This window comes from Bactrocera latifrons, unplaced genomic scaffold (assembly GCF_001853355.1).
Source record: "Bactrocera latifrons isolate USDA-ARS-PBARC rearing strain unplaced genomic scaffold, ASM185335v1 scaffold_18, whole genome shotgun sequence".
Lineage (NCBI taxonomy): Eukaryota > Metazoa > Arthropoda > Insecta > Diptera > Tephritidae > Bactrocera > Bactrocera latifrons.
This window is the reverse complement of record NW_017535296.1, coordinates 1497555-1516650: the sequence shown is the minus strand read 5'-3', so window position 1 is coordinate 1516650 and position 19096 is coordinate 1497555. Positions and strand designations below refer to the sequence as shown.

At 38.4% G+C, this 19096-nt stretch overlaps 2 protein-coding genes across 2 annotated transcripts in view; one reads left to right on the top strand and one right to left on the bottom strand.

Annotated features, from left to right (window-relative positions):
• Positions 1-19096, top strand: part of LOC108967218 — a 36931-nt gene that overhangs the window by 8630 nt on the left and 9205 nt on the right. The window contains exons 5-10 of the mRNA XM_018930508.1: positions 2333-4589; positions 5331-5517; positions 5574-5641; positions 5699-6381; positions 8843-8997; positions 9061-9277. Of these exons, the coding sequence (XP_018786053.1) occupies positions 2333-4589; positions 5331-5517; positions 5574-5641; positions 5699-6381; positions 8843-8997; positions 9061-9277 (3567 nt within the window). The remainder of the gene's footprint in view (positions 1-2332; positions 4590-5330; positions 5518-5573; positions 5642-5698; positions 6382-8842; positions 8998-9060; positions 9278-19096) is intronic.
• On the bottom strand, positions 11931-15502 carry LOC108967219. Its single transcript, XM_018930509.1, has 4 exons — positions 14955-15502; positions 14711-14879; positions 12477-12788; positions 11931-12416 (listed from the first exon to the last, which is right to left on the bottom strand). Exons 1-4 carry the CDS (start codon positions 15365-15367, stop codon positions 12000-12002), a joined length of 1311 nt encoding a protein of 436 aa, XP_018786054.1. The 5' UTR covers positions 15368-15502; the 3' UTR covers positions 11931-11999.

The following is a 19096-nucleotide window of genomic DNA, read 5'->3' as shown; positions in this document are numbered from 1 at the left end:
TCTCCCATCCGAGCTCCGATTGGAGGGCGCCCATCTGCGGTGACAACAGCCCAAACCATTATTTGTGGCGGGTGCTGCCAACCGATGACTTAGATTCTCGTATGAACGGTCGGTCAAGTAAACCCTATCGTTTTGAGAGTTTACGAATTAGGAATTTGCTCGCTTGGCCAAGCGAAGTAACTGCTTCGCTCTCTCAAGGCTTACTTGTTGCTGCTTCGGTGTGAGATCATGGGCATTTTCGAACTTATAATTCTTGACCTTGAGCTCATTTTTAAATTTTCGTCGAATGCTGCGGTCGGATATTTTCGCTCAAGCCGCTTCTTCACTTTCCGAACCATCTCACGTGACGCTGCAGTCTTTTGATGACCACCTCCATGGCGTTTTGCGGTGCTACCAGTATGATTGTAACGAGTGATGGTTGGATAAAAAAAAACTTTATTCACATTAAGGTGCTTGAGCTCACGACCAACTGCTGGCTGTGATTTTCCAGCTAAATATAAAGCAATCACACTATTACGTTTCAATTCCATCGCTGATCACATGTTTTGCGATCACTATTGGCAAAACACTTTGGTATACTTGTGAACAATACTCCGAGCAGCCACTCAGCATATTCATAAACAGCAGATTCGAGTGCGACAGCTGCGCGAACGGTCTGAAGTTGTTTACACTTCGAATGCCGGAGCCTCTAATACAAAGGTTCCAATCGAAAATGTTTCGAACAATTACGTGTTCATCATGGTACATGCGTATCCATATTCATAATGACCTTAGTATTCCTATGGTAAAGAAAGAAGTAGAAGATAACAGAATTAAATATATGTATGTATATCTAAACTCCGAGTTCACCCAAACCCTTTGGCTAATGCTTTGGTACATTCCTGCGATCAAACACGTCTTAAAAGAAGAGATATGCCTGTGTACTAAGGAGCAACGCAGACACAGCTCAATCACTTGCTTGAGCCTGTCTAGTTTTTAAATAGATTTAAGATTTTATAACTTATTGTTAGGCTTTAAGAAAAAAGCAGATCCAATACATAAAATAATATTGAACTAAAAAAAAAAAAATATCTGACAAATCATAATTTTTCAGATTGGCAGCACCAATGAAACTTTGACTGAAAATATATAGTTGAAGTAACAATTCCCATCAATACAAAAATTAGTTGGATTGATTTGAAGCTTGCTTCAATTTCAATTAAACTGAGTGGAGTTGAAACCGTTCTAATGGTATATTCGTATGTTCAACCGTTGGAATATGAGTGTTCTTTTATTTGAGGGATTATATACAGTTAGAAGGCCGAAACAACGAATTTTCCAGAATTGTTTTCTAATAAAACTTTGAAATGAAATTGATCCATAAATTTGTACGCATATACTTTTAGACTTAAAATTAGTACAAATATTTATTTGGAAAAAAACTGCAGCTGATCTCGGGAAGCTCCGCTCAAAAAAAAAACGTTTTGCGATGAACACTGCATTTCTGAACCGGGGCCGAGTCGGACCCGATTGAACCTTCGTTCGAGTCCATTTATAATATATAGAATCGACGATCTGAAGTCAAAACTTTTGCACACGAATCACATTGTCGTTGTTTGTCGAAGTCGTAGGTCTCCCAGCATGGTCTTCATCAACGACATCTTCCCAGCCCGGTAAAAAGGCCTGGTGCAACCGAAACACACCACTTCTTGCTAACATAAACATCAAACGTCTCTGTCGCTTAGTTACCGAGTTTCACGAAAAATTTAATCGCGTAACTCTGCTCCAACTAACGATGCATTTGCAGCTTGCACCACTCACAGAAACACGTCGCGCGAAAATGTTTTTCCCGACTCTCCAGGTGCTCGGAGACAATTGACTTTAGCTAGGAACGTTCTCTGCCAAATCCAGTCGGTACGCGCACGCTCCGAAGTACAGTCGCGGCGCAAGAAAATTTGTACTATTACTTTCCGGACAAACGCTGTAGTATGTATAATTGGCATTTGAAGAAAATCCATTTTTTTAATAATGTCAGAAATGAGTTTAATCGGGTCAATGTTTCCCTTTGTCTGCATATATGCAATATAAAGAATTTGTAGCTTCGGTTTGGCATTATTGACATTGATGCCAAGATGCCAATAGACTTTTGGTTCGCAAAACCCTTTATAATTAAAGGTTGGCATTTGTTATTCATCAAATATTTGCCAGTAAATACTCAGATTTTATGGAAACGAGCTCAGCTAACGAGTTCTGCCCAATTTTTAATAATTGCAACTAACATATCTATTATTTTCTTTAACTTGCCACAACAACTTTAAACCGAATTCTATATACTTTCATTTATTCCACTTAGTGCTCACGAACCACTCCAAGCTATCATACATTTTCTGCCCGAGGAGTGTGGCTACGATATATTGCTACCACATCCGGAAGCCAAAGAACAACTTGCCAATATAATCGAGCAGATTCAGGTGGATATCTTTGAAATGCGCGCTTTGGCATTAACGAAACCAGTCGGATATATGCAACATTACTTACCTGTTATATCACGTTGCCTCGCTGAGAAGTATACAAACCAGATCTATGAACAACTCTGTCATTATTTGTATGACATCGAAGTGCTGCTGCAGCAATACGAACAGTACTATCGAAAGCCATTCCAAACCATCGATGTCGAAATGCCAATGAAGGTCAATGTTGAGGCACTACAAGAAATAGCCGAATCGTTAGATTTGCAGGGAACCTACTTAACCGCGCCACTACCTGCTATAGCCAGCGACGTAGCAACGGTTGCCATCTATTTTGATGGATTGCTCAATCAAATAGCGGAACGCGTACGCAAATTGACGCCACAGCAGGCACAAATCAGCACCTTGCCGTACAAACAGGCGAGCGCCATGGACTTGAATCAAGAACTACGCGATGTCTACGCCACGGCTTTCGATAGTATTTTGAAGGTGCGACACTTTGAACGTTTATGCATTGCCGCCAATAATCTGCTGTTGCACGAACTGCTACTCTATACGAATATCGACTCATTCGAAACGGTGCACTATACGAGTTTGGAATACAATGCGATGCGTTCATACATCGATAACGGTTGTTTGAAAAACGTCTTCCAGGTAGAAGAATACCATGAATTATCAGACAGAGACTTCTTTCAGTTGCCATATTATGCGAAATTGTACTTTGGTGAGAATATAGTTAAGCAACATTTACAAAAGTGGCTCAACGAGTATAACACCTGCGAGGTGGATGAAATTATGCCCGGCTGTAAGTTGTATCACTTCAAACGCGCCTATAATGAAGTGAATGAAGAGCAACAGGTTGTAGTTTTGCCATCACCTCTGTGCTTTCGCGATTTTACGCTCTACCAAATGGAAGAGTTCATTGACGCCTTGGTCACGCCCGAAATGATACAGGAACAGTACGAGCAAAGCTATACGTCTATGCAAAGCTTAATGAAGAAACGTAAAATGGACAAGGATAATGATGGCATAGATATGTCTATATTTATAAGACCAACATCTTTGAAATGGAAAAAACTCAATGCTTACATGGAAACACACATGAGTCAAGCTGTTGGCAGTCAAATCCCACTACTACCGCAGTTGAGACCGACAGACATGTCGGTGCAAAGAAAGTCGTCACATATGGAAGGTATGCCCGGACTACCCTATAATCATCCTTTACTGCAAGGTTACAATCTCAAAGATGTACGTCAGGAAATACAGATAAAGAGCTCCAAATACTATTTCGAAGAGGGTGGTGTGGAATTGTATGAGGAACGTTGGTGCTTCACCGATATGAATAAAAATTTATTGTTAAATGCAAATGACATTTTACTCAATATATTTCGACCACGTTTTTGGAACACCTCAGTCTCACCATGTCTGCGTTTCACAAATAAAAATAATGTCTCATTGCGTCTACTAAACACTGTGAATGAATGCGCTAAAATTGTTATAAACTATCCCAATGGTTTGACCATCTATCACAATGAGCATCAAGTCGAACAAGTATGGCATATACTAGACACGTTCAACAGAGAAAAGAGTCGTTTGTGTATCGCCGAAGGTGCTGTCATTGTGCACTATCAAAACGACGAACTCATAATGGTGATGCGTTATAATGGCGAAGTTTATCGCTTATATCAATATGAATTTCCCGAGGGTGAGGAGGAAGCCTTCCAAGACATGACTGAAGAATTAGATTCTTCGCTGAAAATCGAACAAGTCGATAGCACTGCAACTAAAGGCACAGCACGACGTACAAAACGCGACACGAACAGAGATAAGGATGTGGATGATGATAAGGAAAAGGATGAAGAAAAAACAAAAAAGAAAGTTAAACTAAAAGCAAAAGAAAAGGGAGCGAACGCGAAAGATAAGGTTTCAATTAAAGCCTCGGCACGTTCTAAGGCCTCATCACATAAATCCGTGGCTTTCGGAGATCATAAACACAAAACGAGTAAGGAAATGCTTATTAAGCCAATCGACAATGAATTGAGATTTCTCAACGAACTCACACAAAAGTATTCGCTCAAGTACTTGCATCTAATTGTAACGACAGCGCATGGAAATATCGTGAACCTCACACATCGGGGTAAGGTGAGTGCTATAGTTGTGGAAATTACGTATTCTGTACCTTAGAATATAGACAATATTTGATTTAGAAGCCGACTTTGGCTTGTAAAACCCTTCCCTTGGGCTAAACATCTTTCAAATCTATAAAGGTCAGTTAAAAATAGATTAACAGGCTTAACAAAATATAAAAAAATAGTTTAAACGCAATAGGGGCTGGACAGTTTTTTAATATGAAACATAAAAATAATAACCATGTGTAGAAGCTCAAGAAAAAAATTACAGATTTAAGCCATATGTAACAAAGTAAAGACTGAGAACTCAATAGTTTTGAAGAATAAGACCATGTATATCAGATTGCAAGTCGACAGTAGCAGATTTTTAAATATTGGAGAAGGTATTCATTAAATATTTGAATATTTGTAATGCTGCAAAGAATCTGAAAGTCAACTTGTATGGGTCTAAGTCTTCTGAAGTTACTTCTTCTTATTGAAATTATTATATAATTTTTTTTTTATTATAATGAAAGTTTCCCTATATGTATGGGAGTAAAGAACAGAGGACTTGAAATTTCTACATCACTAAAAACTTACAGTCTTCCACCTGAGCAATACCAAAGAAAATGCTTTGCTTGAACCTTCTTCAAGGCTAAATATAAAATTCTTATCGCGATTTGCAAATTGTACCTTCAGCTTGAGCTTTTCTTCTTTAGCATTATTGGAGGAACTCTTAATTTTCTTTGCTTAACGCGTGTTTTCCATATTTCAGGTCTACAAAGGTCGCTCTAAACCAACTATAGAATGGCACGACTATTTTGCAAACGAAAGCTATGCGGAACGCGGTGATGGTGTACGTATGATATGGACCGCGGACTCGCTGAAGTGTTATCACAAAGATGGCACCGTTATAATAACAAAAATAGAGGAGAAGATTGAAGCATTCGGTTTCGATGCTGGTAAGTGCTTGAACTTGACAAATATATTGAATACAATTCTTAATTTTAAATTTCAGACACAGCTGTGACACTGAGTTCTTCTCACATGGACGAGGACTATGGCGAATACTCTGATAGTTTATCGGTAATAAGACACAATTTTTTTTACTTGACCTAATTAACTACTTTTCATCCACCTTAGACTAGCCGTAATGTAAAAGAGGATCACCGTTCTAAGAGCACTTCTCCTACCCACAAACAAACACATAAAAGCGTCACACCGAAGGCATCACCTTCCAATAAAACTGGTAAAAAACTTAAACGCGAAGTGTCCGATGTCAAATCGCCATCACCACACTCACGTGTTCTATCTACAATGTCACATTATTTTATATCCGGCGAAGGTGAAGAAGCACGTACATATGATGATCCTTCATATGTGTGTAGCCGCTATAGTAGCTTTCATATGTTACATAAGAAATATGCCGAAGTACAAATCGACTTGTACGAAGTGCCGATAAATGATATTGTCATCACTATAATTGCCATTGATGGCATATCGGCATACATCTACAAAGTATTACCGGCAATTGAAAATCTAAATTTGGACCAATACGCGGAGGTACCAAATTTTCGAGCCACAGGGGGTGAAGATATTACACACACTCGCAAAAATACCGCAACTAATAAGAGCAGTTCAATTTACACCGCTGGCAGTGAACCGCATATGTCTGATTCGGGCAAATATACGATTGAGGAGGAAATTGTCGTACAGACGGTAGTAAAAATTAGTTTCGGCAATGCTTTGAACATATCAACCACTGAGGAAGCATGTGAACTCGGTTTGGAGTTGGAGCGTTATGATGAGGAGAATAACAAAGTGCGGTAAGTTTGATAAGCGTGATCTTGTGCAAGTCTATGAAATCTTCAATAGATAGAAGGCCAGTCTTATATATCGAAAAATTAGCTAAGGGTTGACAAATCTTGCATCCCAATTGAGACAGAGGTATATTTAGATTCATGACATCTGTCATTTGAGGAACAAAATTCCTTTTGAGAGGAATTACAACCTCACTCTTCTTACTACTGATGTAATGGCAGAAGATTTCATCTTTCTTATTGCTATTCAAAACTGTACTAAAGTTATTATAGTTCAAATCTGGAAGAGTTATCACATAAACTCAAGCCAATCATACGAATATTTTTATAAAAGGGAATAATGTGGATAATCAGTACCCCTTCCGACGAATTACAGAATCCCATTTCGGCAAATAGGTTGAAATTAAAATCAAACTGGCCTCAAGTTCGAGCTTAACTCTGAAATAAGCTTAAGAATTTATTGATAGGTGAGGTTAGGATAAGCCACGCATAGACCACTTTTGGTCTTTTGATGGAGTTCAGTCGCTAAGTCCATGACGAGTAGTCATCCTTTAGGAAGCCTGCGCTTGACGCGAATTTTAACAGACTTTACGGCGTGACTATCAATATATCTCATCCATCATATCGAAGGGACCCCAGATGCTTGCATCGTAATCTTGCCAATGCGGAACAAGTGCATAAAAAAGTTCTCCTTTGTTTTCCTGGTGCCTTGCTCTGAACATTTTATCCAGTCTACTCCATCAGTCAGCCCAATTGTGCGGGCGTGTGTCGCCACCAGACAGTAACCGGTTTTATTGATATAATAAGAGTTCGAACTTATTAGGGCTCTAAAGCTTAGAAGGAGCTAACTTTATAAGAACTACTGCAAAGTTTCCTTATAAAATAAACTAAGACATTGGGTCATTTGTTTCTCGAGCTTCCAACACTCAATATAGTATAGTATATATTGTGTCTACTTTAGTCTGTGTGTCTACTTTAGTCTCAATTTCACTCGGTAAATGCTATGTTGTGAGAACGCAGAAGGTAACTTTTCAAACTTTAAAAATGCTTTAGAAATTTTTATAGAATACTACTTATAATGTTAGTACTACAATACTTTGAAACAAGCATATACAAAAGCTTCGCGTAAAAGCATCGCTTGAATTTCTCGCTCTACTCTCTCTCATCTTCGCCGATACTCAACCAGAATTTCCACCGCAAAATTGCGTGCAAATGACTAGATAACCGTCAACAAAAGCCACGCATGCAAACACTTCAATAAAAGAAATTTCAAGATTTTTACACACGAATTGGTTGAGCAGTTCGTTGTAGAATTTCTAATCGGCTAGAAGCCACCACTTGAACTTCCTTTCGGAAACTTCATTCACAGCTTAAACTCTTTTACTCATTGCGCAACGCTGCAATGACATTGCCATAGACGTTTCATCACATAACTACAACTATGCTTCCATCTAACTCAGTCCAATAGCATTCTGACAGACCAAACATGCACCAAGCTACTGTGATAGACAGCTGAACATAGTACTCGTAGTTAAGAAGATGTGCAACGCCGTCGATAATACTAGTGATGTGTAGGTACTTTGCATTTATGATTAGTGCTATCACATAATGCATGTATGCATATACTTACCCTGTAGGAAAATGTATTACTCCTATATTGGTGCCAAAGTAAGGCATATAAAGGCAAAGCGTTAATAACTCGTCAAACTCTGGAAAATTTATCATTGCGTTAACCGTGGTTTTATGTATATCTAGGCAATAGATCCAAACTAATACCAATAAGTCAAAAAATTCAATATTTAGCGCTATTGCTGAAATTTTTTTAGCTCAACACAATCTTGGGAGAAGTAGAAAAATTTATTTTTATTATTTATGCCATATTTATAACTCTAGCAACATTTTCTGTGAAAATTGAAATATCATCGTGGGATACAAAGTCTTCCTCCTACAAGACTACACCGTCCATGACCTTAATATTTTTCATACAATCAATAATGATTGATCGACGACAGTGCACCAGTTCGGAACTAAAATTTTATTATATCAGTGCTCAATTTCCTACAGCGCACATTTCAGTAGAGAATGTGCAAGCAAGGCAAAAGGCATTGCACGGTTCGTGCAACATTGAGCTTGATGTTTCCTACTCCATTTCTGTGCGTCATTGCCTTCATAGCATTAATATCATTATTGTTCATACATACATACATATATGAAAATACGTCTATATTATTTGCGTTTATTATTATAACTATTATGCAAATGAAAATGTTTTATCAACTGGAAAATTGCTGCGGTACAGTAGATAAAAGATTACGCACCTTTGCACTACACGTTATTAACGAAAATATTGCATATATGTAAGAGTTTTTTTAATTTTAATTAACTGTAAGTTTCAATTTCTAATTAAAATTTTAATACATTATTATTATATGTATATTTGGAATATTTTTCTAATTTTTCTACACAGCGACAATTTGGAATTGCGTTTCGAGTTTAAGCAAAATATTACCGATCTCTTTCAATATTTTGTGGATCGCATATCGAATTTCAAAAACTATCAAAAGCCTAAATCGTGTGAATTATACTTTTTGGAGCATCAAAATGAAGAGTGTCATACAACAGGTGACTGCTTTAAATACTTTTATTTTTAAACTACTATATCGTATGCCTTTTACATAATACCAGGTTATCACTTCCTTTGTAAGCTACCGCCACCACTGGAATATAATTTCTCTGCTGGCAACACTTTTACGGAACTGAGACAACTTAAGAACGTCAAGCAACTAATGACCAATGATTATCCCTGGTTCGAGAAAGATATGAAGAAGTTTCCGCGTTTCCCATTAAAACGAGAACGTGTGCCACCGATAAACGACACTTTTCCATTCGTTTTGCTCGCCAAGTAAGTAGAATGCGCAATTACTGACATAGTATGTGAAGGGTGATCCATTTCGAGATTCCTTACTAAAAAAAAAAACAAAACAACACAGAATCTTTAAATTTATTGGGGAATATTTGATATCGTTCGAAAGCACATTCTTTTGCATTTATTTTTGGAAGATTATTTCTTACAAACGTGTGTCGAGCTACGTCTCTGATGTTGCTGACACGCGTAATGTTTTGCTCCAAGTCCTGAATCGAAGCGGCATTGAACGCATAGACTTTAGACTTTACATATCCCCGCAAGAAAAAGTCTAACGGTGTAAAATCCTAGGGGCCAGTCATCGAACCAAAACGTGAAATAATCTACTCACCGAAATGTGCTCTTAATAAATCCATTTATTGATGCAATGTGAAGCAAGTGGCACCATCTTGTTGAAAGCAAATGTTGCCGTGATCACGAGCTTCAATTTCGATGAGGGTCGCCCGTCGGTTCACATCAGCAACATTTTTGAAAAAATATGGACCGATGATTCCACTGGCACACAAACCGGGATGAAATGACAGCTCTTGAATCTATTAAGGTTGCTATTCCTCCTAAAACCGGCCTCTGCGGTGAACAGAATTTGGCTCGAAAACGTCGGATCTTTTTTTAACTTTTTAAGAGCACATAGAGCGACAGGAAGATTCTTGCACCACCTGTATTACGTATGTCCGTGAAATTCGTCAAATCGACTCTCCACGGTCTTCGTGTACACTCTCAACTACGGCTGCTATCTTTTCTTCACGACGCGCTGGACATGGTATATTCGATCGAATATTATTCACTAATGAATGCTGAGTCTCATATTGGATGATGGTGTTGTGAACAGTACGCTCAATAGGCCGATTATGTTGACTATAAGTTGAGTGAAGCGCACGGAACGCATTCTTTACAGAACATTAATTTTCGTAATAAAATTGAACGATTTGTAAACGTTGTTCAGGCGTAAGTAAGTTTTTCCAAATATCAAAAATCCAAAATATTTCAAAAATAACATGTCATCTTGACACGACTCACACATGATCTTTCAAAAAAAGGTGATTGAAAAAAGTACCACCTTGGATACCCGATATGACTAGCAAAGACAGAACTTTACGAGGCCATTATATAATTATCTCCTTATTAGAATAATACCTTCATATCGTTTGACTTGACAAAAGCATTCGACACATTAGTCACTTTATGCTAGTGGACAAGACTCTTCGTTATCAAGTTTACATTATTGAAATGAACGGCAGTTACTTTGAGTACCTCTCAGTTCTTTCTGACTACTTTTCCTAGAAAGATCTAACATTTTCGTTCCTAAATCTAAACCTACCTAAATAAAGGTCGCTTATAAATTGGACGAAATACTACAGAACAGTAGAAACCCAAATAGCTCTGTGCCACAATCCTCCACTTTTCACTCTAAACACGGCTGCTATTACGGCTAAATCATAAAATGCCAAGGACAGAGCCTTCTAGTTATTGTAGTTGTAGAAAATCGGCTGAATAGTTCTATAAGGTCACTAAGAGCATGTCTGATGCTCAGCTTCTTATTAACTAGCGTAGCTTTTACCGACAAGATGACTCCCTATCGTGCGACTTCTTCAATCTATTCCTGGGAAAAATACTTCGAGCTGGAGATCTGAATAGAGAATGTAAAATGGGTCTGGTAGGGAGCGAGGTCAAGACGAAATATCTCCTGTCATAAAACAGTCGTCGCACTCGCGAGTTGGATCCCACGTCACACAGTCATAACTTTGAAGTCGTAGATAATTCCGTCTAACTTGGAACCAGCATTAGCACAAACAACAACGTCAGCATCGAAATCCAACGCAGAATAATTCTTACCAACAGGTGCTACTTCGGACTCAGTAGGCAATTGAGAAGTAAAGTCCTCTCTCCACAAACAAAGACCAAATTCTAGCAGTCCCTGTCATTCTTGTCCTGCTATATGGTACAGAGGCATAGAAGATGACAACATCTGATGAAACGGCGTTAAGAGTTTTCGAGAGAAAGATTCTGCGAGAAATTTATGGTCCTTTCTGCATTAGCAACGGCAAATGCCGCAGTCCATTGACATAGTTCAGCGATAAAAACACTCATTGTCAGAGAATATTCGACGCAGTACCCGCCAGGGGAACCAGAGGAAGAGAAAAATCAGGTGTAGACCGACCTGACTACACTCGGAACCTCCAATTGGGGAAGAACAACAAAAAGTAAGAACGACGTGCGCGCTGTTGTAAACTCAGCTATAACCACGAAGGCGGTAACTACGCCAGTGAAAAAGAAGAAGCTTTTATCGAAATCACACCTTAAAGTCCGCCTTTCTGGAACTCCAAGAAAACCTGCTTAACATACAAAGCTTCCAAATTATATGCGTCGGTTACATTTTTCATGCCAGATACTTAAGAGGTTTTGTAGATATTCAGTCAACTCAAGTAAAATAAGTGCAAGTAAACTCCGACCATTCCAATTCTAATTTTCTAAACAAAATCCTGACGTACATATAATACTTACCACAAGACACTAACTACATCTATGTAAATCTGTTCGTTTCTTAGGCCATATATACATTTCTTAATTCTCTCTTTAAAACATATTATAAATAATGCCGAAAAGCACTTAAAACTATGTACTCTGGAAATAAATGAAAATGTTGTGTAATTCTATAAGAAAAACATATTTTTGTAATAACAATAATTTTTGAAAACATTCATCATAAATCTAAAACACCCAGTTCATTCAAACGATCCAATCCGTAACGTAACATTTCTAATACACGCTTGTTTGCGAACATATTCTTACGTGTTTCTTCTTTCATTGTCGGGTCAATTAAACTGTTTAAAGTCAAACCTACCGAGCCCTGACGATCCATGCAACAAAGCGGCAATTCACATGCTAACGCATAGTAACTAACCAACTCCAAATCACGCACTTCCTCCATAACCACTTGCCAACTGGGTATGTCCGATTCTTCGGTACCCAAGATTTGCAGTGTATTCTTTAGATGTGCATAATAATGGCGCAGCAACTCATAGCGATGTAACTTCAAGACATCCAGCTGAACGCTTGTGTTTAAGAAGAAATTGAGATCGTAGCCACAGCTGCCAACAAAATCCATTTGAAAGTCGACCTATAGAGACAAAACAAAATATTTTTATACATAAAATTTAAAGAACTATTGACAACTTACAAATACTGCATCTTGTGGCACTCTTTTACCATCTACTATCGCGTATTTCATTAGCACATTATTTGCCCAAAGATCACCATGCGTAATCACTTTGAAGCGGCAACGTTCGGGCCGCATTACGCGCTTCGCCCACGCGTCAAAATTCTCGACAGTTGAGCGCATTTTATTTGCGATCTCTTCAAAATTTTCCCATTCTGCCACAACTTTTGTCGCCGCTGTTATGCCACCCACAACAATAGCATTGAAGAAAACATCCTCGTTGAAGCCGTTATCGAGTGTTGACGGCATTAGCGCAGCCGATTCTGTGGGGAACTGTGAAAAAAAAAGTCGAGAAAACAATTTAAATGATCTGGTAGGCATAAATAGATAGAAAATAATTGAAGCTTTGGACCTATGGTCTATTGTGCCCTCTCCTAACTCACATATGGTCGCAAAGGTCCAGCACTCTGAACAAATCCAGGAGCTCGCCGTGCGCGACTGAGGTGATGTGATCCCTGTTCACGTAGATGGAGCTCATAGCCTTGAGCCTGCTTCTACAAATTGCTGGATAATTTAGAATCAGGTATTCTGATGTTTCCTGTTCCATGTCACAAATACAGCAGTTTGCTTCTCGAGTCTGCAGTGAAATTTGTCTCAGGGAGATTGATCATAATTTACATTGCTGCTGCCTGTTACCAGTGAGACTTTCTCCTCTGTGCGAAGCAACTTCTTTATAGTGTGGGGTCCCAACGCAAAGCATGGTTTTGACGCCATCACACTTATAACGGGTGATTTTTTAAGAGCTTGATAACTTTTTTAAAAAAAAAAAACGCATAAAATTTGCAAAATCTCATCGGTTCTTTATTTGAAACGTTAGATTGGTTCATGACATTTACTTTTTGAAGATAATTTCATTTAAATGTTGACCGCGGCTGCGTCTTAGGTGGTCCATTCGGAAAGTCCAATTTTGGGCAACTTTTTCGAGCATTTCGGCCGGAATAGCCCGAATTTCTTCGGAAATGTTGTCTTCCAAAGCTGGAATAGTTGCTGGCTTATTTCTGTAGACTTTAGACTTGACGTAGCCCCACAAAAAATAGTCTAAAGGCGTTAAATCGCATGATCTTGGTGGCCAACTTACGGGTCCATTTCTTGAGATGAATTGTTCTCCGAAGTTTTCCCTCAAAATGGCCATAGAATCGCGAGCTGTGTGGCATGTAGCGCCATCTTGTTGAAACCACATGTCAACCAAGTTCAGTTCTTCCATTTTTGGCAACAAAAAGTTTGTTAGCATCGAACGATAGCGATCGCCATTCACCGTAACGTTGCGTCCAACGGCATCTTTGAAAAAATACGGTCCAATGATTCCACCAGCGTATAAACCACACCAAACAGTGCATTTTTCGGGATGCATGGGCAGTTCTTGAACGGCTTCTGGTTGCTCTTCACCCCAAATGCGGCAATTTTGCTTATTTACGTAGCCATTCAACCAGAAATGAGCCTCATCGCTGAACAAAATTTGTCGATAAACACATTTCGAACCGAACACTGATTTTGGTAATAAAATTCAATGATTTGCAAGCGTTGCTCGTTAGTAAGTCTATTCATGATGAAATGTCAAAGCATACTGAGCATCTTTCTCTTTGACACCATGTCTGATATCCCACGTGATCTGTCAAATACTAATGCATGAAAATCCTAACCTCAAAAAAATCACCCATTATAAACGCTTTATTGAGCTTTCTCTTTGGTTAGCGCGAATAGTAAGTGTATTATACGTGATTGGAAGTGTTGGAGCGACTGTCGCCTAATAGTAAATACATTTTACTTCCCGATTGAAGTGTTGTCTTCAAACAAGATAGACATTGAGCCAACTCAATGTGCACTGGATCAACTGTCGTCATACAGTATATAAATTTTAACTACTCAAGTGCTGTCTTTTCGAAATCACAAGAACGTTTAGTATTGGGAGAACCATAACTTTCGAAGCTTACGTTAGGTACCTCATTTGTATTCATACAGTATGATTTTTTGTATAAAGGAAGATATAAATCCAATATATACATTTAATTTATGAAGTCAGTGAAGCAGTATGTACATTGTACATATTTCAGTGACTGTCTGTAAATCTTTCTAATTTTTTTCTTAATCTCCCACTTCGGAACCCAACTTCAAGATGCTCTGGAATGCTCTTTTGTGCTCTCTAACCTTAAATTTTTCTCTACTTACAACATTCTTCACTCTTTCAATATACTTACTTTTTCAATATACTTCATTGAAGCGGCATGGAATATTGCAAGCTTTTTCAGTACGACTTTCGTCTCTTCTAAATCCAGGCCAACATAACGGTTCATACTGCGATAGTCGGCGTCATATAAATCTTCTAAAACATAAATCTCACGTGGATTACGCTCACAAAAGTAGCAACTAAAATTAATAAATATAAAAAAAAAAAATTTAAATAACTTTGCTGTTATTTTTTTGGATTAATACTACACCTACTTGGCATAAAATTTCGGCGCCGCAACTGCATCACCAATCTCAGACTTCTCAGCGGCTTGGTCAAGTAATTTTTGCATTTCCGGCAGCACATGTTTATACATAGCCAACTCATTCGAACCGAGTTCCGCTATTTCTCTCAATACATCTTTTACAATAACCGTTATTTTGCGCTTTTCATTTGAATTTTTCGCGTCTGCGCCGTGCAAGCGAAATTGTATTTTTGCACGGTAGATGACGCTGCAAAAGTTTTCGCCCTCTGCTGTGGCACGTTCAAATTGACATTCCAATATTTCGACTTTATTGTTGTTGCTGCCATTTAACGCGCCATTAAAATGACTTTCTAATGTATCTTTAATGAAGTCCTCATTGAGGTAGGACGGTAGTAATGTCGACTCGGCTTGCTTTGTGCACATTTTTATTTATCACAACTTAAACGCTTTACTTACACACTAATCGTCGTATTCTCTTTTGTATATGTACGTATGTTTATTCATAAACCACCAAAAAGCAAATCCTCACTAAATTACCGTTCAACGTTCTTTGACAATACCGCCACTACATGAATGAGATAGCAACTGATTTCAAATATTACTGATGCTCATTCCAAACCCTATATACTCGCACATACATATGCATACCTGTGTATAACTATGGAGAGGGCTTTTCAGCGAAGCTTTTATAAATCTCTCTCTCTCTTCTCAATATGCTTGTGATTGTGAAATTGTGATAAGCGCGCCCACACTTCTGATTTATTCATTCAAAGATTTCTTTCGACTTAGATTATTAATTCGCTGATGTTATGAGTGAAATAATTATCACGCCAAAATGGAAATTATTAAAATATTTAATTTGTATGTAGAATTAAATATGTAAGTTAACGAAAGTAAGATAATCCCAACTATGAACAGTAGAGCTGATTCCGTTGTAAAAATACTTCTACTATAAGAAGTGGAAGTATTTCAGAAGTGACGCGTAAGGAATTCCTTACGTTCAGTTCAATTTTTATCTCGTTATAGGAATATAGCATAGCAATATATAATTATAGTCAGAAATGAACTAATAATCAACAAGCCTATTTGTAGAATTTTCGAAACTCCAAGATATTAATCTCACCATCATCATCAGCACGACATGAAGGTCGTTTAATAACTATAAGCACAGTTTCAAAACCCACCCACGCTCAAAAGACAAGCTTCAGAATCCCAACACACTACTTGTATATGCTTTAATAGACCTACATAAAACACTAATTTACACAAATGACGATGCAAGCTTTACCAAACTAAGGAAAGCACTCCAACTTTTTCAAAATGTTAAAATTATTGACAATACTATTTTTTACTATAATATCACTATTCGTTGCTTTTTTTTATTTAAACTACATACTATACATCATCAACTCGGTAGATAATCCGTTTCACTAGTTATACAGTCTAATACACCCAACTGAGTGAGGCGCGGCAAGGCATAACGAAGCATTTCCTGTACTCTTTGATTATCGTACATCAATTTGTGTTGCCTCTCACGCTCCTCAGTGGAAACTACACCATCCATACAAATTAATGGCAACAAACATAGCAAAGCGTAATAACCAATGAATTCGAGATCGTACACTTCATCCATTAATATCTGCCAAGTGGGTAATTCAGACTCTTGGAATTTTAAACGCTTTAGGGTTTCCTTTAAGCGATCGTAATAGTGACGTAGCAGCTCATGACGATGTAATTTCAAAACTTCCACGCTGACGCTAGTGTAAAGGAACACATTTATATCGTAACCACAACTGCCAACGAAGGACAATTGAAAATCCAGCTATTTTTGGAATTTAAATTTGTATTACTTGGTAATGAACCAAATCATCTACTTACAAATACAGCATCCTTAGGCACGATATGAATGTTTAGATCGGCGCTCTCTTGAACTCCTAACCGTATGAGTATATTCTTCGTGCAGAGTTCACCATGGTTAATAACATTGAAACGACAACGTCGTCTTCTCAGCACCTGCGTTAGACGATCATTGAAGTTTTCCGTCCATATGCGCATGGATGCTGCGATACCACCGAAGCCGGTCCACTGTTCAACCATCTTAATGGCAACGCGCATGCCTTCGAACGCTGTAACCGCTTGTCGGCTAGTCGGACTTATGCCGTTGGCGAGCGGTGATGGTAGCAGTGTCGCTGCCCCATTAGGATACTTTTTGAAATAATAGGAAACATGTCAGTTGTTTGTTGGATGAGTCTTCAAAATTTTGCAAACCCACCTCCTTCATATACTGCATGGAGGCCGCATGGAGATCGGCAAGTTTGCTCATAACGATTTTCGATTCTTCCAAATCTAATCCATGGCGCGGTTCAAGGGGGCCATAGTCCAGGCCCTGTAAATCTTCCAGTACGAATATCTCACGTATACCACTTTCGCAAAATAAGCAACTGAAAATAGTTATAATTGCTGCGTTAATGTCGGTTCATATTGTTTATGCTAATAGGTATTTATTGCTATTGTTATATTTTGATATAGAGATAGTTTACCGGTAGCTGCTACTACTTAATTTTTTAGAAATTTTTCGGAGTTAATAAATAAAATCAAAGAGTAAATAGAAGGCGCTCTGATAAGTAGAACTTCGACCGATGACGCTACTTTTGCAAGATCGTAAGCGGATACTTTCAAAATTCCATATGAAACCGACTCGTAGTTTTTTTTTTTTTTCACCGCAGGTGGAAAATTTTATTAACATAGGATAGATAGAGCAATATCGCAAAGAAATTAAATGGCAAATTTGGAGGACTACAGGTGCCCTGAAAACAGCTACCACACTACGAAGGATAATGTGACAAAAGTGCAACAGCTTGAATTAACAGACTAAAGGTTGACGGCACACAAGACATCTCAAAAGACCACATGGGTCACTCTGGACAACAAGTCCTTAATTCGTTTAGTTGTTTCCCCTACCGTGGACGTTACAAAGATTGTGATGAAAAAAAAATACAATGCAGTGATTTGCACCCGGCATACCTGGTTCGAAAAAGAAAGAATAGTATGATCTACATCTCGGAAGCCTATTTTGCAGACCAACAGAAAGCCAGGATGACGGTCTCGTGTTCACCCAAGAAATTATTATCAAAGACTTAAGTAGTTTAAAGCTGCTGGAACAGATGATATATTTTCCGCTCTACTATAGAACGGTGCAAATCTGCAATGTCCGTTTAGCGGACACCCCCAGACGGTAGCAGCAAACCAAAGTTATCTTCATTCCGAAACCGCGAAAGGAAAACTACTCCTTGACGGGATATTACAGTTCGATCAGTCTAACATTCTTCCTACTAAAAAGATTGGAAAGGATTTGTGACAAGCTTTTCAAACGACAATTCCCACCCACACTTCCCACAATTTGGAGAAATTCGCTGACAGCGCTCTATACGAGATAGTTGGGACAATCGAAAGTTCCTTAGAAAAACGATAATGCACAATAGCTGCATTCATTGACGAGGAAGAAGGCGCATTCAACAACCCTAATACGGCTGCTCTGGTAGCAGCTGTTGCATCATTTGACATTAATCAGAGCCTGCTGACCTAGTTGACTCACATGCTAAGCAATGGACACAGCCATATACATTGGAGAACGTATAAAGGTCGCTCATCAGATCAATTGTGGCACCCAACAAGACCCTCCTTGATTTGGGACAGGGAGAACTTTAAGATGTTCTATTACGCAGACAACAACGCTATGCTCTGTTGAGGAATGAACCTTAATCCGCTCATCTCGGCTCATAGAAAGGTGTCTTGAGATCTCCACTAACTGAGCTTAGGGTCATGGCCTAACCCCTTTTCAATCAATTAACCAACCCCACAATGTCTATTTGAAAGAAATTACTCCACGCCCCCTCGCATCATTAAAAATTTTAACTAAATGTACGTTTTGGACTAATATGCCAAACAGGAGTGGATAAATTCCTTTTATTGCAAAACAAATGCACGCTATATGAACCACCCTGTATATGCGACTGCTCTGACATCACTGTAAACTAACATTCAATATTTTAATGGGTGATTTTTTTGAGGTTAGGATTTTCATGCATTAGTATTTGACAGATCACGTGGGATATCAGACATGGTGTCAAAGAGAAAGATGCTCAGTATGCT

Excerpts from the sequence above, each read along its gene's own strand:
- LOC108967219 (XM_018930509.1), bottom strand. The coding sequence starts at position 15,367 with ATGTGCACAAAGCAAGCCGAGTCGACATTACTACCGTCCTACCTCAAT. Across the intron at positions 14,880-14,954 it reads GCGCCGAAATTTTATGCCAA|TTGCTACTTTTGTGAGCGTA; the intron begins GTAGGTGTAGTA and ends TATTAATTTTAG. Across the intron at positions 12,789-14,710 it reads CAATGAAGTATATTGAAAAA|TTCCCCACAGAATCGGCTGC; the intron begins GTAAGTATATTG and ends TTTTTTTCACAG.